General features: G+C 52.6%; 5 protein-coding genes across 6 annotated transcripts; 2 read left to right on the forward strand and 3 right to left on the reverse strand.

The window, feature by feature from the left end:
- Window positions 1–14: 14 nt before the first annotated feature.
- Window positions 15–4499, reverse strand: CDK4 (cyclin dependent kinase 4). Its single transcript, XM_008003839.3, has 8 exons — window positions 4285–4499; window positions 3611–3847; window positions 3320–3455; window positions 3032–3199; window positions 2765–2874; window positions 1228–1278; window positions 956–1091; window positions 15–389 (listed from the first exon to the last, which is right to left on the reverse strand). Exons 2-8 carry the CDS (start codon window positions 3826–3828, stop codon window positions 297–299), a joined length of 912 nt encoding a protein of 303 aa, XP_008002030.1. The 5' UTR covers window positions 3829–3847; window positions 4285–4499; the 3' UTR covers window positions 15–296.
- Window positions 4500–4602: 103 nt separating this feature from the next.
- LOC140712818 (uncharacterized) lies at window positions 4603–7633 on the forward strand (the record flags this gene model as incomplete). Its single annotated transcript, XM_073021304.1, has 3 exons — window positions 4603–4613; window positions 5585–5663; window positions 6959–7633. Coding segments are annotated over exons 1-3 (765 nt in total), but the record flags the coding sequence as incomplete, so codon positions are not given.
- MARCHF9 (membrane associated ring-CH-type finger 9) lies at window positions 7632–11552 on the forward strand. Its single transcript, XM_008003840.3, has 4 exons — window positions 7632–7995; window positions 9053–9208; window positions 10244–10436; window positions 10698–11552. Exons 1-4 carry the CDS (start codon window positions 7639–7641, stop codon window positions 11030–11032), a joined length of 1041 nt encoding a protein of 346 aa, XP_008002031.1. The 5' UTR covers window positions 7632–7638; the 3' UTR covers window positions 11033–11552.
- Window positions 11553–14444: 2892 nt separating this feature from the next.
- Window positions 14445–20843, reverse strand: CYP27B1 (cytochrome P450 family 27 subfamily B member 1). The gene is made up of 9 exons (XM_008003841.3): window positions 19232–20843; window positions 18398–18588; window positions 17687–17889; window positions 17401–17601; window positions 17151–17323; window positions 16777–16949; window positions 16498–16576; window positions 16013–16210; window positions 14445–15670 (listed from the first exon to the last, which is right to left on the reverse strand). Exons 1-9 carry the CDS (start codon window positions 19424–19426, stop codon window positions 15557–15559), a joined length of 1527 nt encoding a protein of 508 aa, XP_008002032.1. The 5' UTR covers window positions 19427–20843; the 3' UTR covers window positions 14445–15556.
- A 201-nt stretch (window positions 20844–21044) lies between these two features.
- METTL1 (methyltransferase 1, tRNA methylguanosine) lies at window positions 21045–24884 on the reverse strand. 2 transcript variants are annotated; one of them, XM_008003848.3, is made up of 7 exons: window positions 24765–24884; window positions 24327–24456; window positions 23453–23616; window positions 22172–22356; window positions 21965–22078; window positions 21697–21798; window positions 21045–21549 (listed from the first exon to the last, which is right to left on the reverse strand). In XM_008003848.3, the coding sequence occupies exons 2-7, from the start codon at window positions 24434–24436 to the stop codon at window positions 21394–21396; spliced, it is 831 nt and encodes a 276-aa protein (XP_008002039.3). In that variant the 5' UTR covers window positions 24437–24456; window positions 24765–24884; the 3' UTR covers window positions 21045–21393. The 2 variants fall into 2 exon arrangements, with proteins under 2 accessions (XP_008002039.3, XP_072877002.1); XM_073020901.1 differs by lacking the exon at window positions 24765–24884 and having other exon boundaries at window positions 24327–24634.

A 24884-nucleotide genomic window follows, 5' to 3' on the forward strand; every position in this document is an offset into this window, starting at 1 on the left:
AAAAAAGACCATTATTTCTTTGTTTTGTTTTTCCTGTATAAAAAAGGACCCCAAATATAAAGGTAGGGAGAGGGACAAGTGGGAACATACCCCTTAGTGTAGAGAAATAGTGGGGCAGGAGAAGGAGACGCCTCAAAAGGAGAGGTAGGAGGGAAATGTTAAGGCAGCAAAGTAATCTCTGTAGAAAGATGGAGGAGGAGCCTCCACAGCCTCAGAGATAAAGGCAAAGATTGCCCTCTCAGTGTCCAGAAGGGAAATGGCAGCTTTTCTTCCTTCCATGGCAGCCACTCCATTGCTCACTCCGGATTACCTTCATCCTTATGTAGATAAGAGTGCTGCAGAGCTCGAAAGGCAGAGATTCGCTTGTGTGGGTTAAAAGTCAGCATTTCCTGAGGGGAGAGGTAAAGGTCAGAAAACCATGAAGAAAACTGAGAGAGACTTCTACCCACCCATGACAATACCTGGGATGAGCTCTCTTCTTTTCTTTTTTTTTTTTTTTTTTTTTGAGACGGAGTCTCGCTCTGTTGCCCAGGCTGGAGTGCAATGGTATGATCTCAGCTCACTGCAACCTCTGCCTCCTGAGTTCAAGTGATTCTCCTGCCTCAGCCTCCCAAGTAGCTGGGATTACAGGTGTGCACCACCACGCCCGGCTTATTTTTGTATTTTTAGTAGAGACAAGGTTTCAACACGTTGGCCAGGCTGGTCTCCAACTTCTGACTTCAGGTGATCTGCCCACCTTGGCCTCCCAAAGTGCTGGGATTGCAGGCGTGAGCCACCACGCCCAGCCAGGATGGGTTCTCTTCCACATCCCTCTCTGTGGGTGGCCATCTGCAGCTGTAATAAAAACTACAGCCCATCTACCAACCAAGTTTAATTAACCACAGTGGCCAGGGCCCTGCACACTGCTCTATTTCTTTCCCCAGTCTCTCCTTATGCCCACAGCCATCTCCAGTACCAGCAGCAGCTGTGCTCCCGACTCCTCCATCTCAGGTACCACCGACTGCACTGGGCGGGGCCCTCTGGGGGGAAAGGCTCCACGGGGCAGGGATACATCTCGAGGCCAGTCATCCTCTGGAGGCAGCCCAATCAGGCTGTGGGGGACAGGAGAACTCTGGTCAGGAGGGTCCTCCAGGTCCCATCCCCATGGGCAGAGCCAGCTGCCATCCTGGGCTTAGCAGAAAGAGGACTCAGAATAGAAAATCTTTTTCTCCCACGTTGGTCACTTACTCAAAGATTTTGCCCAACTGGTCAGCTTCAGAGTTTCCACAGAAGAGAGGCCTAAGGTGAGAAGGGACATAAGGTAGCAGTCATTTTCAAAGATATCTTAGTTGAATGGTTACTGCTTAGTGGCCCAAAATAGAAAGTACAGGGAATAAAGGTCAATAATTCCAGCACTTTGGGATGCTGAGGTGAGAGGACTGCTTGAGCCCAGGAGTTCCAGATCAGCCTGGGCAAGCAAGACCTTGTCTCTTAAAAAAAAAAAAAAAAAAGAAAAAAAAAATTGCTGGGCACAGTGGCTTACGCCTGTAATCCCAGCACGTTGGGAGGCTGAGGCAGGCGGATCATGAGGTCAAAAGATCGAGACCATCCTGGCCAACATGGTGAAACCCCGTCTCTACTAAAAATACAAAAATTAGCTGGACGTGGTGGCACGCACCTGTAGTCCCAGCTACTTGGGAGGCTGAGTCAGAAGAATCACTTGAACCTGGGAGGCGGAGGTTGCAGTGAGCTAAGATCGCACCACTGCACTCCAGCCTGGCGACAAGGCGAGACTCCGTCCCAAAAAAAAAAAAAAAAAAAAAAAGCCAGTCATGGTGGCGTGCACCTATAGTTTCTGCTACTCAGGAGGCTGAGACAGGAGAATTGCTTGAGCCCAGGAGATAGAGGCTACAGTGAGCTGCAATTGGGCCATTGCACTCCAGCCTGGGTGACAGAGTGAAACCTTATTGCAAAAATAAATAAATAAATAAAAGAGAATAAAGGGATATGAAGTTCCTAATTCTAGAACATTTCAGGGCCGGGCGCGGTGGCTCAAGCCTGTAATCCCAGCACTTTGGGAGGCCGAGGCGGGTGGATCACGAGGTCAGGAGATCGAGACCATCCTGGCTAACACCGTGAAACCCCGTCTCTACTAAAAATACAAAAAACTAGCCGGGCGTGGTGGCGGGCGCCTGTAGTCCCAGCTACTCGGAGGCTGAGGCAGGAGAATGGCGTAAACCCGGGAGGCGGAGCTTGCAGTGAGCCGAGATCGCGCCACTGCACTCCTGCCTGGGCGACACAGCGAGACTCCGTCTCAAAAAAAAAAAAAAAAAAAAAGAACATTTCAGAGCTTTCTGCTATGGGCAAAGTAGTCAGTAGTATGCACGTAAAAGAATGGGGCCAGGTCCAGTAGTTCACGCTTGTAATCCCAGCACTTTGGGAGGTAGCGGTGGGAGGACTGCTTGAGTACAAGAGTTCAAGACCAGCCTGGGCAATATACTAGACCCCCTCTCTACAGAAATATTAAAAAACTAGCTGGGCATGGAGTGTCAGCTACTTGGGAGGCTGAGATGGGAGGATCACTTGAGCCCAGGAGGTTGAAGCTGCAGTGAGCTGTGATCATGCCATTGCAATCCAGCCTGAGCAACAAAGCAAGCCCTGGTCTCAAAAAAAAAAAAAAAAAAGAAAAGAAAAAGAAAAAGAAAGAATGGGCAGGGTGTGGACGTGGTTTATGAACAAGCAATTTGGGGAGTTCAAGGTGGTCCAGGGTATGTGGGTCCCATACTTTCGACGAAACATCTCTGCAAAGATACAGCCAACACTCCACATGTCCACAGGTGTTGCATATGTGGACTGCAGAAGAACTTCGGGAGCTCGGTACCAGAGAGTAACAACCTAAAGAGAATAGGAAGAATGGATGGGGACTCCATGGGTTACCACAAAACACAACTTGCTTGACTGAACACATGAAGCACATGACTTCTCAATTGCTACAGGCAATCACTCTCCTACTCCCAACCAGAACCCATTTTGGTACCATCTTTCTACTGACCACGGGTGTAAGTGCCATCTGGTAGCTGTAGATTCTGGCCAGGCCAAAGTCAGCCAGCTTGACTGTTCCACCACTCGTCACCAGAATGTTCTCTGGCTTCAGATCTCGGTGAACGATGCAATTTGCATGAAGGAAATCTAGGCCTCTTAGAAACTGGCGCATCAAATCCTAGTTTAGAAGGGGGAGGTACAGATGCACTGGAAACTAGGCACCATACCTGAAATCCCAGGAGGAGGTTCTACTACAAAGGTCCCAATCCACCTCTCAATGCCTACCAACCCCACTCACCTTGATGGTCTCAGCTGGCAAGCCTGGTGGGGGTGCCTTGTCCAGATACGTCCTTAGGTCTTGGTCTACATGCTCAAACACCAGGGTTACCTTGATCTCCCGGTCAGTTCGGGATGTGGCACAGACGTCCATCAGCCTGGCCAGAGTAAATGCTCACTTTTCAATCCCCTTTAACCCAACATGGCCTCTCATTATTTCCTCAGAGTCCCCACTTCTCTACAGATCACCACACCCCACCTATAGGCTGTCTTTTCCCTTTACTCCCCACTCCCCACTTCACCACCTTCTCACCGGACTACATTGGGATGTTCAAAAGCCTCCAGTCGCCTCAGTAAGGCCACCTCCCGAACTGTGCTGATGGGAAGGCCTCCTCCAGCTCCTCCTCCATTGGGGACTCTCACACTCTTGAGGGCCACAAAGTGGCCACTGTGGGGATCACGGGCCTTGTATACTGTCCCATAGGCACCGACACCAATTTCAGCCACTGGCTCATATCGAGAGGTAGCCATTCTCAGATCAAGGGCGACCCTACAATCACAGATTCCTATTACCAAAAGTCCCTTACAGAATTAGGATGGTATGAGCCTGCAGCAACAAAAGGACTCCCAAAAAAAAGCACAAAGAGCAACACTAGCATCCCATCCCCCGCTCGCAGTCTTCCTTGGGGCCGGCCTTAGAGATAACACAATGACTCAATACCAACCCCTCCAGCCACGTGAGGCCCTGCAATAAAAAACGCATTTTCCTTTGGGACAATCGCGCCCTGCACAAAGATCACACATGACACATGCCTTGCATCGAAGATCCTACACCTCAGTCCCTAAAATTATACTTTCCCATGACCACAAAGGCCTCACTTCCCGCCCTTGAGCGACCCCTCCATAACCAGCTCGAGAAACGAACGCGTGGAAAACTGTGAGGGGGGCGGGCACTGGTTCTCATTCCTGGGAAGGGACTGCACTTACCTCACGCCAGGCCGGGGTGCTGCGGGGGCGGCCCGTTATCGGGGCCCCGGAGCTGGTTCCTACGGCCCCATACACCCGAGCTCGGTCCGGGGCAGCTGGACGCAGAGGGCCCGACCATAGACACAGGCCGCAAGCTAGAGAGGCCCCCTCACCCCCACCCTCACCATGTGACCAGCTGCCAAAGAGGCGCGCGGAAACTGGGAGGGCGGGGCGAACGCCGGACGTTCTGGGCACGTGACCGCCACCCATGCGCGGAGGGGTGGCCAGGAACCGCTTTGACGGGGAGGAGGGCGAAGAGTGTAAGGGGGCGGAGGGGCGATGGTAGCCACGTGATCTGTTGCTATCACACGTGACCGCTTGACATTGCTCTAAGGAGCAGAGGTGTGGTTACGCGGCGGGCACGTGACTGGCTGCCACAACCCCCGCCGCGGGGGGGCGCGGTAGGGGGACAAGAGAGGGTGGAGCCCGAGGCGGTGCCATGGCAACCCAGGCCACCCAGAGCCCAACTCCTGGCTGAAGGATTGTCCCACTACCGGTCTGAAGGCTGAACTCCAGTCTCACTACCGGTCTTTCAGCCTGTCTACATTGGGGAGGGAATGGGAGTTGGGGTACCAGAGGTGATGCTGTCACCTTTTCGCTCCACCATGATAAAACATACTCTCATTTGTGTCATTCATTCATTCATTAATTCTACATTTTACTGAGTGCTTGCTTCCAGTGTGTATGTGGGTTTTTATTTTGTTTTGTTTCTGGTGTCTGTCACTGGCCCTTTAAAGTAGTGGTACGACTATCTAGAAAGATGTAGCCAACAATGGGATCTTCTAAAATAGGGAGTAAACAACGCCCATTTGAGGGCAAAACTATATTAAAGGACGGAAAGAAGGCAGATTAATACAGTAATCCAACAGGTTCAGTGACAAGGTAATGCCTCCTCTTTTCTCAACTTCCAAATCTCCCTGGGAGTGTTAATGCAAAGACCTGAGGCCATCTGGCAGAGAAGTTATTGATGAGCAGGAGACAGGAATACTTGACCTTTAAGTTTTTTTTTTCCCAGTAGGACGGTTCTATGATTATGTGATATTTATATATGTGTGTATATACTTCTATGTATATATGTATGTATATATTATTCATTACATGTAATATATAAGATGGATACAGGAGTGTACATGTGCAAGAAAGTTACCACCACACCCCCTGCACCCTCCAGACCACCACAATGAATGAAAATGACATGTCTCCTTCTGTAAACCTTGTGACTGCTCATTTGGAGTCATTGTGCTTCCCTCTTTTTCCCTAGTGCCTCTTTCTTAGCACTTAGCGGTGTCCAGAACACACTTTTTCCCAAATGGCCTCTGCCCACAGACACCGAGGTAGAGGTAGGTAGATTTCTCCTACTTTCTTTGTTTTATTGGCTCCAAGGTCTTCATGTCCCAGCCCTTTGAGGGTATGGGAGTAAAGGAGGAAAGTGGTTAGTGTCTCATTTGTGAGAATTTGTGTAAAATCTAAAGCCATTTTATTACCCTATTTGCCACTCCTTCCACTCTAACTTGTTTTCCTTAACCATCTGGCTGAGAATATAAGAGTTCAAACTAGAAGATGAATATAAACCATGATTTAGAGCAAAATGGAATACATGTTAATACAGATGCCTCCTCTTTCCATCCTGATACTTGTAGCCCTGGGCCCCTCCTGGCAAGGACAGCTGGAACACTAGTAAGAAAAATCTCAAGGACTGAACTGACTAAGGGGCTCAAGAGGTGAATGTTTTATTGGCTACCTTGCTGGGGGTGGGTGCTTTGTAAGCTTTCTGGAGGTGAAGATAAGTGTCTAAGTTTTTCAAACTCCCTTCCCACACCAGCATTCCCCACTTCAGCCTCACCTTCCACATAAGCCCTTCGAAGCTTACTCTCTTTACAACAGAAGCCGTCTTCTCTGTCTGCTTGGGTCCCAGCCCCTTCTTCTGATTCATTCATTAGTCCATCCAAAACATTTGAATACTTCATGGGAACATTACTGTCTCTCCATCACTTTCTACTGAGGAACCTTAATTTGGCAGTCTGTCCCAGGCTCTGTCCCCTCCCTTCTTCTGTTAATTACTCTTTCACTAATTAATTTTTTTCCCAGTGCGTTTGACCCAATGAGCTCCCCTGGAATCCCTTTTCCCTCAGCTTTGCAAAGGGAAGGAGAGGGAGAATGTAAGTGTAAGGCAGAAAAAAATGTGATGGGGGTAGAGCTTTTTCTCAGAGTGAAGCCTCCATAAGAGCAAAGGGCTAAGTGTGTGCGTTGTTCACTTCAATGTAGTGGAGGTGAGGGCAGGAGAGTACCAGGAAAGACACTCCCATCCCTTTAGCACTTCTACCTCCCCTGCTCACTCACCTCCTTCATACATTACAATCACAGGCTTCTGTTTCTCAGACAACGCGACTCCATTCCTTACACACCGCTCTTTCCCAGTCCCCATCGAGCACACTTTTCAGCCCTTTGGGTAAAGTGTATATTGCTTGAGTCCCACCCTTGCCCATGTACCTCCTTCACACCTCCGACGCTTTAACAGCTCTTTCTTTGCACATTCCCATTTTGCACAAGCATCTCCCTCCCCGGTACACCTGCGTCCTTTGACCACTCACCTTCCATGGTCACCCGTTCATCTCCCACTCCGACACACACCTAGTCTATTCGTGTGCACACTCCCCTTCCTTGGCCACTCCCCTTCCTCCACCCTCTTCGGGATCCCACACTTGCCCCCGCCCCTGGGGACACCTGCTCGTGCGGGGCAGGGCGGGGATGCGCAGCCGCGGCCCCTTCTCCTCTCCCCCTCCCCGCCCCGCCCCTCCCTCCATCCTTCACCCGCTCCCCGGCGCCCGCCCCGCCCGCCCCGCCCGCCCGCCGCTCCGGGGGGGTCTCCGCCGCCGCCGCCGCCGGAAGGAGCCGCCATTTGCCACCGCCGAGCGCACGGGCCGAGCCAAGCCTGATCCCGGAGCCGGAGGGGGACTGGGACCGGGAGGACGGCGATGGGGGGCGGCCCCGCCGCAGGAGGACCCGGGCGCGTAACCCCGGGGGCCCGGCCCGCTCCGGACCCAGACCCGCGGGGTGCGGCACCCTGAGCCCCCCTCCCCGCCTCCTGCCCTGGCCATGGCCGCCCACCCCGCCGCCCCCGGGCCGCCAGCCCGCTCGGCCCCGTAAGCACCGGAGCCCCGGCTGTGGCAGCAGTGAACGGCGGTCGCAGGCCCGGAAGACCCCAGCCCGGCTCGGCTCGCCAGCGCGCGCCCCCTTCCCGGCCTTGTCCTCTCCCCTCCCCCCGCCGCCAGCGAGCCCCCCTTGCACGCCGCCCCCCGCCCCAGCGCCCGGACGATGCTCAAGTCTCGGCTCCGCATGTTTCTGAACGAGCTGAAGCTGCTGGTTCTGACAGGCGGGGGGCGGCCCCGGGCCGAGCCGCAGCCCCGGGGGGGCGGGGGAGGCGGCTGCGGCTGGGCGCCCTTCGCTGGCTGCTCCACCCGGGACGGCGACGGCGACGAGGAGGAGTACTACGGGTCGGAGCCGCGGACTCGGGGCCTGGCCGGCGACAAGGAGCCGCGGGCCGGACCCCTGCCGCCGCCCGCGCCGCCGCTGCCGCCCCCGGGCGCACTGGACGCCCTGTCGCTCAGCAGCAGCCTGGACAGCGGACTCCGAACCCCTCAGTGCCGGATCTGCTTCCAGGGCCCGGAGCAGGTCAGGCCTGGGCACCTGGTCGGGCGCGGAGGGGTGGGGGCGCGCACCTGGGGTGTCAGCGGAGACTGCGAGCAGAGGCGGTGCCTAAGGAGGCTGGGCGGGCCCCAGGACCCGGAGTGGGAATGGGGTGAGGCGGAGTGGGAATGGGGCGAGGCCGAGGGGCTGGCAGGGGACTCCTGGAGCGCTTGTTTGTGTTGGAGGGTCAAGGGTCCCCAGGAGGGGGTGGGGCTTTCTCCCCGGAGAGCACAAAATCCATCTCACCCATTAACAGGGACTGCTGTTCTTTCCTATTTGCCTCGCCCCAGGGTCTCCGTAAGCTGAGGGGACCTGTTCTCTTGCAGGTGGGCAGAAAAGAGTGCTTCTGTGCCCACCTAGAAGGGAGGGGCCCAGCCAGCGCCCTTGCTTAGCTCAGTATTTCTCCCTATGGGGTACTTTTATTCACTTCCCATCCTGCAACTTTCTATCTCATTCTAAAGAGTATTCTTTGTTAAAATTTTATGGGCAAAGTTGTCCCAGAATAGTGCTAGGAAGGTGTCTCTGTAGTGAGAATTGATTCCTTGATTAAAGGGAAACACCCTTCACTCCCACCTCCGGGATTTCTCCCTTTTAATACGTAGAAACCGAGGACCGTAACCCATCCCAGTTTGCACCAGATCTGTGAAGTAACTTTACAGTGATGGGGTGGGGGAAGGAAAACATGGCTCAGAAGCTCTAACCCTCTCCTCCCTCCAGATCCTAAGAAGAAGCCTTTCCTTTGAGAAGTCTTAAAGACCACCCATCCCAAATTCTAGGAAAAGAGAAGATCCAGTCCTTCTCCCCTCTAATCCCCCCATCCCTTTCCATCCCTCATCTCTTTGGTATGGGAAATTTCCCTTGATCTCCAAGGGAAACTTATTTTCTGTTGCAGCCTTACTTAGCCTCTTGCCCTGTCTTGGGTGAAAGGCCTGAGTTTTTTAACGTGGGCAAGTGACCTGAAGAGGTTTCCCTGTCTGGGAGCGCGGCCGAGTGGGGTCGGGGTGGTGATGGCTGACAGGGTCCCTCCTCACTCTTCCTCCAGGGGGAGCTCTTGAGCCCCTGCCGCTGCGACGGCTCAGTGCGCTGCACGCACCAGCCCTGCCTCATCCGCTGGATCAGCGAGAGGGGCTCCTGGAGCTGTGAGCTCTGCTACTTCAAGTACCAGGTCCTGGCGATCAGCACCAAGAACCCACTGCAGGTGAGGTGCAAGGAGAGGACTCAGAGACTGGGCGGGGACTTTTTAGCTATTGGAATCAGGAACCTTCCAGGAGGCCTATTTCATTTACTCTTTTCCCAAAGCCACCCTTCCCCACCAATTACTGCAGTCGCCGGTGTGTCTGTATATCCTTCCTCCCTTAATTTATTCACAAAAACATTTACAGGGTGCCACTTATATTCCAGGCACTGTTCTAGGCACTGGAATAACCACCACTCCCCACCCGACACACACACACAGACACAGAAAAGAAAAAGGAAACAGAAAAAATGCCGGGCGCGATGGCTCACGCCTGTAATCCCAGCACTTTGGGAGGCCGAGGCGGGCGGATCACAAGGTCAAGAGTTTGAGACAAGCCTGGCCAACATGGTGAAACCCTGTCTCTACTAAGAATACAAAAATTAGCCGGGTGTGGTGGCGCTTGCCTGTAATCCCAGCTGCTCGTGAGGCTGAGGCAGGAGAATCCTTGAGCTCGGGAGGCAGAGGTTGCAGTGAGCCGAGATGACAGCCACTGCACTCCAGCCTGGGCAACAGAGCAAGACTCCATCTCGAAGGAAAAAAAAAAAGAAAAAGAAAAGAAAAAATGATGTTGATGATGATAGCAAACGTGTAGTGTTTTCTGTGTCAAGTTTTGGTGTGTATTAACTCTTTTAATCTTCACAATGATCTTATTAGTTAGATACTCTTATTATCCCCTTTTACAAATGAGGATACTGATGCACAAGGATTTGAAAACTTACCCAAGGTTACTTAGCCAGTAAGTGATGGAGTCAAGATTTGGGATTCAAATCTAGATGTTTTGGTTTCAGAGCACTTGCCTAATCCTGCCTTTTTAAAATAAGACAGACAAATGGTGTCAGACAAGTGCCACGTTCTAGATTTAATGAAGGCACAGAGAAGACAGATGTTGATCCTGCCTGAAGGTTTTAGGGAAGGTTACTGGAGCTTTTCAGGGCCACCCATCACCTGGCCCTCCATCCCTTTCTGGGACTCTTTGGAGCCCTTTCTCCCACACAGTGGCAGGCCATCTCCCTGACGGTCATCGAGAAGGTCCAGATTGCTGCCATAGTCCTGGGCTCGCTCTTCCTGGTTGCCAGCATCTCCTGGCTCATCTGGTCCTCACTCAGCCCTTCAGCCAAGTGGCAACGACAGGATCTGCTCTTTCAGATCTGCTACGGCATGTATGGCTTCATGGATGTCGTCTGCATAGGTGAGGGCACCTCTCTCCTTTACCTGCTCTGTATCTTCCTCTTACACACCTGACTCCCCTGCCCATCCCCTCAGTTTCATGGCCTTATTTTCTGCCACTGGGGGCCTTTAGGGCTATCCTGGTGCCCCCTCAACCCACTTTCCTGCTTCTCCAGGGCCCTTTGCAACTGTATCTTCTCACTCTGAAGAAATGCTTGCTTAAGTACCTCTGGCCTAGATCTAGGCCACAGTTAACCCTGGATTTCTTATCCCTATTACTCAGGCCTCATCATCCATGAAGGCTCCTCTGTCTACCGCATCTTCAAGCGCTGGCAGGCAGTGAACCAGCAGTGGAAGGTCCTAAATTATGACAAGACCAAGGACATAGGAGGAGATGCAGGGGGAGGGACGGCAGGGAAGCCGGGCCCCAGGACCTCACGGACGGGCCCCACCTCTGGGGCCACCAGCCGCCCCCCAGCTGCCCAGCGCATGCGGACGCTCTTGCCTCAGCGCTGTGGTTATACAATCTTGCACCTCCTTGGGCAGCTGCGGCCACCAGATACCCGTTCCAGCTCCCATTCTGGCCGAGAGGTTGTCATGAGGGTCACTACAGTCTGAACTGGACTCCAGGAGCAGGGATCTTGAGTCAACGCATCAGTCAGAGAAGAGCTCTCATGACTGCTGGAGGTACCAGCTCGACAAGGTGTTTGGGGCATGCTGCCCCCGTCACCTAGGATCTCTGTGGGCAGCCTCAAGCTGGAGACATTGTCTGGCCTCACTGCCCACTGGGTAGAGACACCTGGATGACATTTCAGTACCCACTGGCAGCTCCTCACACTCATCCAGAGATGGCCGGTGGGCAGGCGGGGAGAGCAGCTTTCCTTCCCTGGAGAGAACCGTCTTTACCTCAGCTCCTAGGGCCTCCAGCCCCCCAGCTCCACCATGGCGACTTGGTGAAGGGGGACCAATGCCAGAAGAAAGGGGCTGTAGACCCCTATTCCCCACCCCATGGCCACAGGGCATCTGGCAATAAGACTAGTATACATTGACCTCCCGTTCCCTGCATGAGGGCGGGGGACTTCCCCCTGCTCCATCCCCCATTGCATGGGGGAAGGGCATAAAGAATCATTTATATGCACGTGGAGACTCCTTTCTCATCTGGGGCTTTTCTGGAGGGTTGGGAGGTGTGGGGAGGTTTCTCTGCACAGGTTGCAAATCCCAAATGCAGCAGTGGGTTCCGAGTTGTAGGTGTGACTCCCACTTGCTGGTGAATAATTCATGTTGGCTGCTAGGTGGCAGTGCTCAGAGGTATCTAAGGGGTAGACCTGAACCTGCCACCTATGGGTTGTATGATTTAGAAAAAAATCTCTTAGCTATGGTTTTCCTGTCTACCTCATGGGGTTGGAATAAGGATAAATGAGGGACAGGTTGGATGTCGTTGCAAAGAAAATCAGCAATGACATAAAGAGATTTCTAGAATAGTTGATGGTTCATTTATTTCAAATAGTAGCTGGTATAACAAATTCTAAAATGTGTTTTTCATCTGAAGTTGCACAGAATCTTGGAATTTTATGTTGAGTGACATAATAGGTATGGAAATATGAGGGAAAATAGACATTGCAAATGTGAAGCATGGTGATTATTTGTAAGAATGAGAACTCCTCTGACTAAATATTTGGGCCTATGGGCTGGGGAAGGCTGGAGCCATCCGCCTTGTTCTGGAGATCATCTGGGTTCTTTTAGCCCTTCTTAAGTACTGTGCTCACCCAGAAAAGCAGTGTAGAGTGAATTTGGACTCATTTGGAGTGAGATGGAGGGAACCCCCCCTCAGTTATGAGTCTCCAACTCCAGTTTAAGCTATTTCTATGGCAGTTTAGGGTCACAGGTTTGATCCCGGTGTGCCCAGCTAGTGGTATTAATGGATGGCATTATGTTTGGAGGCAGCAGCATAGAGGACTGTTGTTTATAGAGAAAAGATTTGGGAAAGACTGGTTAAAATGTGGGTCAGCCTGAAGGCTGGGCACTTTCTTCTGTGACTTTGAGGTTGTGTATTATATGAATGATGCTGTTTTTTTAAGTAAACCATTCATCAGCAATTAAATAATTCCTTCATTCACAGCTAAAGTTAGATCTGGAGGCCTTTCTTATTATTGATCCTTCTCTCAGGGAAGGTTCTGCTCTGCCTCCTTCCTCCCTGGGGATGTTTTGGAGAAAATGATTCTCTTGTAAAGGCCCACACATATACTTGCCCAGGAAACCTTGATCCCCTCGCCTCTCCCAAAAGGGGTCTTTGTCGCTGTCCATGGTGCTGGCATCCAGACTAACCTAGGGAAGTAGGAACTAAAGCTGGACTGGGGTTCAAGTAATTTCAAAGTGTGGAAGTATATAGCTTCCAATTTCTGAAGGAGTAGAGTGGATAGGGAGCTGAGACTAAGTCCTCCATCTGCTCAGTAGAAAACTGTTTCCCCAGAGAGAGAACCCTCTATACCCCCCAAGTTGAGAGACAGAAAGGCCAGACTTTCCTGAGTTGCCATTCACAGAAGAGCTGGTGGGGACCAAATGGGGAATTGCAAATCAGTGACTACTATTATCTATACTGGCAGGTAGGGCTCAGGCATATAGGACACATGTGGAGCTTCCTGTGCCAAGCCTGAGCTGTCCTCTGTGATGGATCTGCAGGGGTTAGACATACCAAAGAAAATAGACATACTCACACACAAACACACTGTATCCATTTACACTCTGGGTCCTAAAATGAGGCGAAGTGGGACACTTTCCCCTCTCCTTCAGCACTAATGGAAGTATTGGTATGGGGGTTGGGGCCAGCAATCAGCATGGTCTCTTCTTCCCTTTTTCCAACTTAAAAAGATCATTGTCCAGGAAAGGGGTCATGGGAACTACTGCCCTCCTCAAGTGGGCATTCCTACTTGCCCACTGGAAAATAGAGAGTACGAGCGGGCAGAATTCTCATCACTGATTCCAGCCCACAAGCTGGGCTTTATCTCCCTCAAAGCTCAAATCTGTTAAAAATTTGGTCATTTACGTTCAAATTGAGTTCAGTGATAGAGGGATGGGGTGGAGACTGAGTATACAGTAGGGAAGGAGTTGAGAAGGTCAGAAAATTGCACAGAAACCTTGATCTTTGTACGAGCCTTTGGGTCCTCCCTGCCCCTCTGTAGATCTTGCATAATTAGATGCCCCCGCAGAAGGCCTGGTGGCTAAATGGAGTTTCTGTGGTCAGGGAGCCATGTCTAGGCCAGGAGACCAAGGTGTGGAGGAGGAAGAAGTGTGAAGTGAAATCTCCATTTACACCCAGCTAATTGGAATAGGGTGAGGGGTAGGGGAAGTGGGGCAAGTCTTGACATGGGAGGGTAATCTGGGATGCAGAAGGAACTGTGCAGTGTGCTGAGAGATTTATTTGGATGGAAGATGAGTTAATCTGTATACATCACAAGAGGAGAGCTGTGCCCAGCCTCTGGGGGGCCAGAGAATGCTGACTCAGGGAAACAGGCTCCCTCTGCCCACTGCCCTTATCCTGCTTCAGTGCCCCAGGGCTTCTGGCCACCCCCACACTCAGCTTTCATTCTGTCGGTCTGATTCCACTTCTCTGCTTGTATCCCTTCCTCTGAAGGAAATTATCTTGGAAGAACTATTCCAGAGAGGGCAGTGACCAATCTAGGACTTCCTTCAATCCTGGCAGTCCAAAAGCACTTTGCTTACCAAAGTCAGTAATCTCTGCAAATCCCTAGCTCCTGGCCGATTTTACAGCTTAGCCCCTGCAGTTACTTTTTACCCCCCACCCCTTAATCTCTTACAGGAAGCCAGACTAGACTTGGCCGTTCCCACTACAGACAGAAACATGTCTGGGTTTGTGTTACAAACCAGTCTTCTAGGCATCCAGACCTCCCATTGTTATGGGGGTCACCCCCAGGACCTGAGAAACCAAGGTGGGAGATGGGAGGGTTAGGGTCTTGCCTCCAGGTCTTGTAGGAAGTGATAATATGAGAGAAATATGTCAAAGTCAAGAATGGAATATTTGATTTTTTATTTATTTACTTATTTATTTTGAGACGGAGTCTCGCTGTATCACCCAGGCTGGAGTGCAGTGGCTGGATCTCAGCTCACTGCAAGCTCTGCCTCCCGGGTTTATGCCATTCTCCTGCCTCAGCCTCTGGAGTAGCTGGGACTATAGGCGCCTGCTACCTCGCCCAGCTAGTTTTTTGTATTTTTTAGTAGAGATGGGGTTTCACCGTGTTAGCCAGGATGGTCTTGATCTCCTGACCTTGTGATCCGCCCACCTCGGCCTCCCAAAGTGCTGGGATTATAGGCTTGAGCCACGGCGCCCGGCCTTGACTTTTTATTCTAAAATTTATGAATATTTAAAACTTTTCAATGTAAAAAAGAAGCCAGAGGCCTGGGCAGGGACAAACCGAAAGATGTCTCTGCCTGAGAACTAAGTGATGGGGCAAACCCACTTAATAGTGGCCAGACAAAGGAGAGTTGTAAGAAATTGTAAACCAGGCTAGGACAGATTCACCTTCCTATGGGCAAGACAAAGAAGGAAGTGGGTAGACAGAGCCTACTAAGCTGCTTATCCCTTCCACCACATGGTTCAGATTCAATCTAAGAATGTGTATGGTGTCACCCAGTCAGAGATGGGCCCTGGCAGGGGACATAAAAAACAAATAAGGCTTCATCCTTCCTCTCAAAGAGCTTACATGCAAAGAGGAAGGACCAACCAGGTACAGAGCAGATGCACAGTTACTGAGCTTATGCTTTGATAAATGCTTAGCCAGCAGCATCAATGAACACTATGAAAGCCCAAAAACAGCGGCAGGTGAATCTTTCCTCAGGCCATCCAGCATTATTAGTTAAAATCTGATTTCATCCTTGGGGGATGCATACATGATCAGAAGGGCCGAGCACGGAGAGAGACAATGGTTTTCTCACTTGGCCTACTGAGTCAGGCCAAGTGCATACTTCACACATTGGTCAGGGCTGCCTCACACTTCACTATGGTCATTCTATCCAGTTTGGTCAGATAGGCCTTAGAGGCAGATGTATCTCTTGGTCTTGTGCCTACAAAAAATATTATCCCTACGATGAATGAAAGGGTGATGATGACAGCCTCTTTCCACAGGACTATCTGTCCAAAAACTGTAGGTTGATGCTCCTCTCAGGTACCAGGACAGTCCGGGTCATGGGTCTGATTGGGGCTGCACCTGGCTCAGGCTGCACCTCAAAATGTATCAGGATCTGGAAAGGGAAGAAGGTGAGCACTACTGTGAAAGATATCTATAGTGGGGGGATTGATTGGTAAAGGGCATGCACTATTAGTGTTAGAATGGTAATGATTGGGTGGCACCTGTGGCCAGTAGGGGACTTCTTGGTTAATAAGGGTGAGGGATTGTGGAAGAGAAAAAACAGTTTGAATACCCTCACTTATACTCCAGGCCTATAATGGGCTTATCATATTTTAGAAGATTCATTCTACCAGGTCTTACATGATTTCCTATGCTTGTCAGGGGAAAGATCTCACAACTTTAGAGGGTTAGGGTCTCTCCAGCCTGGGGAAGGTATAAAATCTAGAGCACTTACCTGGGCCAAAGCCATTTGCAATTCAAGCTCTGCCAGGCGTCTCCCCATGCAGCTGCGCTTGCCAAAGCCAAAGGGAAGAGATGCAAACGGGTGGGGGGTGGGACCCTCCCCCAGCCAGCGAGCTGGACGAAAAGAATTTGGCTCTGGGAACTGGGCAGGGTCCCTTGAAGTGGCATAGTGACACAGAGTGACCAGCGTCTGGTGGGAAGAAAAACAAACTTGTCAGTTTGTGCTCAGAATGGGGGCAGGCATGAATAGGATATTCAGACAGGGACAAAGGCAGGTCCTGGTAGGTGATGGGGAAGTTTTCTGGGGCTACTTTTGGAAGGATCTCTCCACTATCCCATTATATCCCAGAAAGGCATATCCTAGAGAGGGGTCAAGGGGAGTGTTTGAAGGGCTTTTAGGAGAGTGCTTGAGAACAGGGCTGGGGCCTAAGATAGTGAGGAATGGCTCAGTGGAAAGGGTGCATAGGCTCTACTCACATTTTTGGGGATAATATAATCACCCACATGAATGTCTTTGTCTGGGACACGAGAATTTCCAGGTACCACAGGGTACAGTCTAGGTTGCAAAGCACAAAATGGAGACAGCAAGGTGAGGCTAGGGGCTGCAGCCTTCTTCTCATTGTTTCCAACTTCCAAACCCTTTTTGACCAGTAGTAGAGTGCCATTTTTCTCTGCTGTCTCCCTGCTTCCATCCACTATTTGCTTCCGCAGCCTTCCTTGGCATTTCCTCTTGTTCCTCCTCTCCTTTCCCCTCACCTTAGCACTTCCTTGACCACTGCCTTCAGCAGGGGCAGCTGGGACAGAACAGTGGCTGGGGGGTGGGCACTGGAGCCAGGGCCCAGGGCAGCTGTGATCTCGGAGTGGAGTGCTGTCTGGACTTCAGGGTGCCGGGAGAGCTCATACAGAGCCCAGGAGAGCGTGTTGGACACCTGAGAAACGTGAAAGCAAGAGAGGTGTTGGGTGTGGGAACCCAGCAGAGGGTGCAGATTATGGAACAGTCTGGAGCTACGGGGTGTTAAGCCAAGCTGGTCTACATGGCCATAATGGATCCCCTGCAACAGAAAAATGGTCCCGGAGTCTGGGGAGGCTAAGCCCTGGAACAGGTTCACAGCACGGAGGGAGAACCTAACTGTGTCCACTCCCGCCAGTAGCAACTCTGTCACATTCCCCAGGATGGACTGGGCAGGCAACTCTTCCTGGAACAGAAAGTGGGTCAGGTGCGCCCCAGATTCCAGGTCCTCATCGGGCTGTCCTCGGTTCCTCATGGCTGCCTCGGCCTCTCGCCGCTCCACGTGCCTCTGAGCTGCGTAGGTAGAAGGCACGTGAATACCTCGCTACCAGCTTTACATTCCCCCATTCCCACCTCATCCTGTGCCTTACCAAATGCAAACATCTGGTCCCAGTCTCGGCAGAGGCGGCCCCAGGGCCCAGGCACGAGGCGGCGCAGCCAGTGGGGCATTGCCATGGTCAACAGCGTGGACACAAACACCGAGCCCACCGCGCGGATGAAGGTCTCCGTGTCAGGCGGCACTTGAGCCTCCAGGCAGCCCAAGCGTGAGCCAAGCAGAACCGCGGCGATGCCTTGTCGGGAGGGGGCGCCGTCAGGGCTCAGGGAGGCTCCGGTAGGGCGCCCCCGACGCCTGCCCAGCTCTGTCCTGGGACTCACCTTCCAGTCCGAACTTGTAAAATTCCCCCGCTACGTCCCGAACCAGGGCAGGCGGCCCCGTGCCACGTCCGCGCTGGCACCTCAGACGCCGCACAAGGTCGCGGACTACGTTGTCCAGAGTTCCGGCGTAGCGGGCGGCCGCTTGAGGCCGGAGGAGGAGTGGGGCCAGGAGACTGCGGAGCCTTTGCCATTCTTCGCCTTCCCTGCAGGGTTGAGGAGAGAGTGCGCATTGGGGAGGTGGGGACGGTTCGACGGGACTGGTTGTAGTGAAGAAGCGCATTCGGCTGCGGTGGCCAGGAAAGGGATTGTGTCTGCCCCCTTGGGGTACAGAAACCTACACCGGCCCGCGCCTGTCTTCCAACCCCCTTCCTCTTTACTCATTTCCTGCCCGCAGGGGCTGGGGTTCCCGGGTAACTTGAATCACAGAACCTTACATTCATTCCATCCAGATCCTGGTACCCTAACCCAATTCCTCTGGCTCCCCCAGTTCCCAGGATTCTGGTCTCAAATGATAAGGAGGTAGGCGGGGAGTGAGGTTGGGGCTCAACCCGAGTGTGGGTGAAGTAGACTGGGATGGGAACCCCAAGATGACCAAAGATAGAGTAGGACAGCCAACCTCCCACCATGCCCCTAAATCCGATAGTTTTGGGATCCGCAGCAGGAGAGGGCTGCTGCAGGGTGTTTGGCTTTCTAGGGGCAGAGAAGACTCACGCGGTGAGAAGTCCGCAAGCCCGCTGGCGGCGGCGGCGGTGCTCAGTCCAGGGCGAGAAGCTGCAGCGCTCGGGCCGGGGTCCCTCCTGTCGCAGTAGCTCCTCGACGAGTGCAGGAGCAGCCACGTACACGGTGCGCACTGTCCCGAAGCTGGCTAGCCACACCGGCCCGAAGCGCGCGGCGCCCTGCACCTGGGGGAGGGGGTGCAGCGGACACTTGGATACCTGGGCGGGGACTTTCAGCTTGACCTGTGCCCACGCCAAGGGTGTTGACTGGGCTTGGGAAGAGGGAGCTTCTGCTCCTTCAAAGGTGCCCAGCTATTGCATGCCTTTGATACTGCAAACTCCTCCTCTCTCACTTCCCATCCCTAGAAAGTTTGAGTGCGATGGGCAAAACAGGAACTTTGCGCAAGGCAGACATTCAGGACCTCTCTGATCACCTTGGTCGAGGAAAAATCTCTAAAAGTTCCATGTCTAGATTGTCCATCTCAGGACGAGTTCTCAGTAAATGAAAACGAGCCCATGTAGCTTTAAGCCCCACGCAGGCGGAGGGTACCGCGTGCTCCCGCCTCCCGCGCACTTGCACTGTATCTGCAGGATCTGCACACCTCAGGACAGCGAGAAAGTGCTTTCCCAGCGCCCTCTGCTAAGAGTCGGGACGGACTCTATGCGGGTCGAGCCACACCGTCCCCAGCCTCAACTCGCCTTTTCCTTAATTCATGGGTATCCGTTCTCTCTGGCTCTCCCACATTTGCTCTGCACTAGTCAGTCCTTTTTGACGCTGTCAAAGCCAGTTTCCCCAGCACTCAGTCTCGGGAAAGGCGTCCCTTCCTACCTGCAGCTCGTGTAGCCTCGACAGCCCCCCCTTGCAGAAAAGTTCAGCCAGAAAGCTGGGCGTAGAGGGGCCTGGGATGTCTGCCAAGCTCCTGCGTGCTGAGTCGTACTCTCGGTAGCCTAGGGAGGCGCCCAACTCGGGAGCCCAGCGGACGCGATGGAACACCCTGGAGGCATACTTGAGGGTCTGGGTCATGGTCTGGTTCCAGGTGCCCGCGATAGAAAGCGCTTCTCCTGAGCACCTAGTCTGAACCCCTATTTAACCTTTGGGTGAGGTGATGACGCCCCCTCTCCAAGCTCCTCAGCCAATCCCTCCTCCTGAGTGGTCTGTGCTGGGGATTAGCACCCAGGAATAGTAGGCGGGGCTGGGGCTGACTTCACGACTCCCGTGGGTCTCGTGTTGCAATGACCCTCATGGGAGGGAGGGCCTAAGATTTTCCTCCTAGGGGAGTGCCCTAGTCTAGGAGCCTAAAAGTCTCATCCTAGGAAAGGTTATAAGGATTTTTAGTACAGACTAAGTGACCAAGTTACACTAGTCAGTCTCTGATATTCCCACCACTTCCACCAGGGAGCCCAGCCCCTTTAGGCCCATCCTCAGGAATTCCCCATCTTTCAGCTCCTCCGGGAAGGGAAGCAGGGGAGGCACAGCTGCAACTGTCCCCACATTCTTGGCTCAGTGGGTTGTCTCTTCTCTGCATTATTTTCCTGCACTAGCCACATCTCCCCCTCCTCCTGTACCTAACATACTAGGCAGATGGCAGGTGGGTTAATGGGCTAAAATGGCTCCTAGAACCTCCATTTTTCTTTCTTGAAGATAAGGGGGCCTCTTGGGTGTACAAGCCCACTCCTGCCAGACATGGAAATCTGGGGCTTGAGAAGCAGAAATGAAGAAACTTTTTGTACATTAATTAAGTTCTAAGATTGTCTCTGGGCTGTTAGAGGAGCTACATGGATGTGGATGTTCTAATTCCCCAGCTGACTCGGTCTCCTCTGGGGGGCTTTCTGGTTAGCAGCCCCTTTCCACTTTCAGCATCAGAATCCTCCACAGAGCCAGGCATGGTGGCTTATGCCTATAATCCCAGCACTTTGGGAGGCTGAGGCGGGAGGATGGCATGAGGCCAGGAGGTTGAGACAAGCTTGAGCAACACAGCAAGACTCTGTCTCTACAAAAGAAGTTTAAAAATTAGGCTGGGCACGGCAGTTCATCACTATAATTCCAACACTTTGGGAGGCTAAGGTGGGCAGACTGCTTGAGCTCAGGAGTCTGAGACCAGCCTGGGCAACATAGTGAAACTCTGTCTCTACAAAAAATACAAAAATTAGCCAGGCATGGTGGTGCGTGCCTATAGTCCCAGCTACTTGAGAGGCTGAGGTGGATTACAGGAGCCCGGGAGGTCAAGGCTGCAGTGATTTATGACTGTGCTACTGCACTCCAGCCTAGTCAACAGATAGAGGGCCTGTCTCTAAAAAAAATTAAAATAAAAGAATCCCTTACAGTTACCTCTCTGCTCCTTACTCCCTCATTCCCTACTCCAACCCTGTCAGGCTCTGAGCCAGTCAGTCAGATCTGAAGTTCTGAATTGAAGGTCAACACGAAAAAGGAGAGGGTCTCCACCCCCACACCTTCCCAAGGACTCTCCAGAGACAACATTTAGGGAATAGATTCCCCAGCTCGAGTCTTACGCAGGGAGAGGACAGGAGGATGGTAGAAGGCATATGATACATACTCCACCATTTCCTGAGAAATAGCAGAATGGGCATGTATACACATATACATGTTATCCCAGGATCCACAAAGCAAACAGAAGTGGTAATTGAGCCTAGCAAGCAGTTTAGATAGACTACATTCCTCATTCTAGCTGAGGAGAGATCTCACAAGGAGAAGGGAGAGCAAGACCCCATAGCCTTCCAAAGATTCCCTATGGTCCAAAGTCCTTTGACCATCTCAGTCAGCTGCTTTGTTTTCTGTTGGCAGTGGAGGGACAAGGTGAGAAGAGCCAGGGGTAGTCATGAACACCAGTGGGTTCTGCCCTGGGCAGCTCCCCACCTTCTTTGAGAGAGTACTGTGTCTCAGCTCCAGCAGTCTCAACTGGGAAGACCCAGGACTCCTGCTCTTTTCTCTAGTCCCTGGGAGACGAGGTCCAGCTAAGGTAGAGTAAGCAGTCAGTGACCAGGCAGGCTGGTTTGGGGGGTCACTGCCTGGAGGACGGGATCTTGTATTCTTCGGAAGATGGCTGGGAAATTCTTCCCTCCATTACGTAGAACTTTCTTCCCCTCCTCAGTTGAGGTGCCTAGATGTCCCACAATGGGGTCTTCACTCTGGGAGAAGGAAGGGTCCAATAAGTGCCCACTGTTCAGACTGCCCCTGGCCCTTAGACACCCATCCCATCCTCCTGGCACTGAGCTAAGTTCAAATATAGAACCACTCTGGAAAGGGCCTCCATATCCTGTAGATTCCCTACTCACCAGGTCCTCCAGAGGCACACGCTCAAACAGCGGGTGCTCTTCGAAATGAGTGCACATCCAGTCGTGTAGCTCCAGCACATCGGTTATGGTATATACCAGCCCCTGCATAGGCAAAATCACCCTAGACAGGAGGCTGCATGCAACATCATTAGCAGCCAGATGATGGGAGTGGTGGTGTGAGTCCCTGAATTCAGCACCACCACTGAATTCTTAGTGAAGGGCCCCTGAATAGGCTACTCATCCCATCCTCCCTCCCATCCCAACTCACCCCAATTCTCAGCACGTAGGCATATTCTGCTAGCAGGGTGGGACTGATGATTCGCCACTTGTGCTTTGTCCGCTTGAAATGTGGGTCGGGGAAGAGGAAGAACATCTTTGTCAGCTGTGAGACAGACACGCACCAACAGGGTTGTGAGAGCCTGGCCTCCATGCCCCCACCTGCCTACCAGCCTAACCCACCAGGGCCCCTCCCCACCTGGCCCTTGTAGAAGAAGTTAGGAAGGTGCTTCATGGCATTGCTGCGGAGACAGGCGATGTTCTGGAAGCCACCTCCGGGAGCTGCGCGTAGGGCCCGAATCCGGTCTTGTACATAGTCTGAGACCTTCACCCGGATCTCTAGACCCAGAATCAGTGTATCTGGGAACAGCGGTGACAGTTCCACTGGACACAGAAATAGCAATGGAATCATCAACCATATACTTGTAGGAAGTGCAAAGGGGTCAACACAGGAAAGGAAGCCTCAATCTGCAACTACCAAAGTCCAGAATGGCAAGAGAGGACAGAGATACATATATGGATAGTATTATGCTGAAGAGGCTGGGGGAGAAATGAAAATTGTCATCAGGACCAGAATGGGAGGGCTGAGAATACATGTATATTTGCCATTGCTATAGAGTTTCCACAGTGTTTTCACACATTGTATTATTTCATCCTTATAACACTCTGTGGTAAATTGTGAAGATGAGGAAACTGAGAACTGGAACTTATTTATTTGAGATAGAGTCTTGCTCTGTCACCCAGGCTGGAGTGCAGTGGCACAATCTCAGCTCACTGCAATCCCTGCCTCTCAAGTTCATGCAATTCTTGTGTCTCAGCCTCCTGAGTAGCTGGTCTTTAACTCCTGGCCTCAAGTGGTTCACCTGCCTCAGCCTCCCGAAGTGTTGGGATTACAGGTGTGAGCCACTGTGCCCAGGCAGAACTGGACCTTAAACCAAGGTTTTCTGCCTCTATGTACCATGCTCTTCCTCTCTATCAGAATGTTATCTGTTTGGGAAGATCTAAAAATAGGGAGTGGCTTGGCATGCATGGGTGCGACAATATAGACAATACAAGAGGAACCCAAAAAAACAGGAGTGTGGGGCAGAAGGAATGAGATCTGGCGAGGGAGGGGCAAAGGGGAGGGGAGATGGTAGAATCCCTGAGAAAGACAGTTCAGGATCACTGGCCACAATGGCTAATCTCTGATGCTTGTGCTGACCAGCTCACTGACCCGGTACCTGGCAGGTGAAATGGCTCATGTAGGGATTGACACCATAAAGGACAACCCGGGTTTTAAGAAGCATTTGAGGCAGCCCCCTCCACTCTCCAGGGCAAAGGTCACAGACCCAGAGTAGAGGGAAGGTGGAGCCTCTCCATGCTGATGTCACCAGTGTCTGGACGAAAGGGGAAAGGCCGATTATGACCCCCCACAAAAGCCGCTGAGGCAGCAGAAACTACTAGGCCTCTTCTCACCCCAGAGAGAGGGCCTAAGTGTTACCTAACAGGCCACCATAGCCACAGCCTATGTCTGCAAACTCCACTTGGGCCTGAGCTCTCTTTTCTTTCTTATCCTTTGGGTCTTCGTGGCTCTGATTTTGAGTGAGTGGAGCGAAGAACTCTGGGTATAGCTCAGACCAGTCCATCTCCTCTGGCTTCACAGGGCTATTGGAAAGAAGACATAAGAAGCATGAGGTGGTTGGTCACACTATTGCAGAAGTGGTACTGTGAAAGTGTGTGGGTGGGTGAGGGTGGGAGGTAAATGGGAGGAGGGTTTCTCAAAAATTCTGTAACACTGGGCCCTGTGGCCTCTAAGAGGGACAATGGAAACCACCCTTAACTCCCAGTGTGAATCATAGGCCCATCATGAGGCCCATAAACGCTGACCTGCTCAACTCCACTTCTGGCGGTTTATGTGACCCTGGCCGGGTAGCTGCCCTTTCTGGGGCACAAGTTCCCCTTATCCTGAGACTGGCTGCCTAATGCACTGGGATCCTACTTTGTGTTTGTGCTCTGCGGGGAGGGAAGGGAAGGTGCGGGCAGGATTGTGTATATGTTTGCCTTTTTATTAAATCCAACAAACAAAAGCAAAAGATGGAAACGACATTCTGCCTCTATCACTTCAGTCTCAGTAACAATTTATTCCTCTTCCCAAACTTAGCACTGCTACCCAGTCTTAGGCCCGAACGCCACGCCCACTCCCAACCCGCCAACTCCACTCTGGGTCGAATCTCCCGGTCCCACCCCTAAAACTGACGTCACCCATCTGATCCTCCCGGGTCTATCCCAAATCCTCCCAGCAGTCGCAGCACAACTGCTCTCCCGGCTGCTTTGAGAATCCCTCCCTCCTATCTGTCCCTCTGCCCACTCCTCACTAGCGCAGCGTGTGGTCCGCCATGGGGTTGGAGTGAGCACGTTGCCGGTAGTAGCGCTTCTGGGGCGGCGGGGCCTCTGCTCCGGCCACGTTCCAAGTCTCGGCTGCCATGATCCCAGTCCGGGGTTTCTCTACCAAATCCACGTGGAGGCACAGGCCAGAGGCGCAGGTTAATGACGCAGCCATGCGCGTTAGGGGCAGTTCCCGCCCCTTAAAGACCCAAGAGCAAATTCGGCTGGGCTGGGCAGGGCTGGGTCGCGAGGGCTGTAAGGAGCGAGTGCTGGAGGGAACCTCCGCACCGTTAGCCTCCAACTGGGAGGGTGAGGCCAGGCCCAGGGACCCAACATTTTCTCTTAGCTTGCTTCTGCCTCGTCTGGGTTACCATCCTGGTTGCAGGCACCTGTGTACCCCACAGGTGAAAGGGGTCTAGACACCTCACCTCCTACAGTAGCATCAGTCCTCGCTCCTCCCCCCTCACTCCTGGTCTCCGACCAGTCCGCCGGGTCTGTCTCGTGTGGTCCTGTGTGGGTTTCGTCGCGTGTGCGCTCGGGGCCGGGGC

Source organism: Chlorocebus sabaeus, chromosome 11 (genome assembly GCF_047675955.1).
Source record: "Chlorocebus sabaeus isolate Y175 chromosome 11, mChlSab1.0.hap1, whole genome shotgun sequence".
In the NCBI taxonomy this organism is placed as follows: domain Eukaryota; kingdom Metazoa; phylum Chordata; class Mammalia; order Primates; family Cercopithecidae; genus Chlorocebus; species Chlorocebus sabaeus.

Bases quoted from the DNA above. Each gene is read 5' to 3' on its own strand.
- CDK4 (XM_008003839.3), bottom strand. From the start codon at position 3,828: ATGGCTACCTCTCGATATGAGCCAGTGGCTGAAATTGGTGTCGGTGCC. The intron at 1,092-1,227 runs GTAAGTGACCAA...TGTCCCCCACAG, and splicing joins CAGTTGGGCAAAATCTTTGA to CCTGATTGGGCTGCCTCCAG. The intron at 390-955 runs GTACTGGAGATG...CTCTCCCCTCAG, and splicing joins CGGGAGCACAGCTGCTGCTG to GAAATGCTGACTTTTAACCC.
- MARCHF9 (XM_008003840.3), top strand. From the start codon at position 7,639: ATGCTCAAGTCTCGGCTCCGCATGTTTCTGAACGAGCTGAAGCTGCTG. The intron at 7,996-9,052 runs GTCAGGCCTGGG...CTCTTCCTCCAG, and splicing joins GCTTCCAGGGCCCGGAGCAG to GGGGAGCTCTTGAGCCCCTG. The intron at 10,437-10,697 runs GTGAGGGCACCT...CCTATTACTCAG, and splicing joins CATGGATGTCGTCTGCATAG to GCCTCATCATCCATGAAGGC.
- CYP27B1 (XM_008003841.3), bottom strand. From the start codon at position 19,426: ATGACCCAGACCCTCAAGTATGCCTCCAGGGTGTTCCATCGCGTCCGC. The intron at 18,589-19,231 runs GTAGGAAGGGAC...CCCCTCCCCCAG, and splicing joins CGAGGCTACACGAGCTGCAG to GTGCAGGGCGCCGCGCGCTT. The intron at 17,890-18,397 runs GTGAGTCTTCTC...TCAACCCTGCAG, and splicing joins GCTTGCGGACTTCTCACCGC to GGAAGGCGAAGAATGGCAAA.
- METTL1 (XM_073020901.1), bottom strand. From the start codon at position 24,511: ATGGCTGCGTCATTAACCTGCGCCTCTGGCCTGTGCCTCCACGTGGAT. The intron at 22,357-23,452 runs GTAACACTTAGG...TTCTGTGTCCAG, and splicing joins TGGCTATGGTGGCCTGTTAG to TGGAACTGTCACCGCTGTTC. The intron at 21,799-21,964 runs GTGAGTTGGGAT...TTGCCTATGCAG, and splicing joins CCTACGTGCTGAGAATTGGG to GGGCTGGTATATACCATAAC.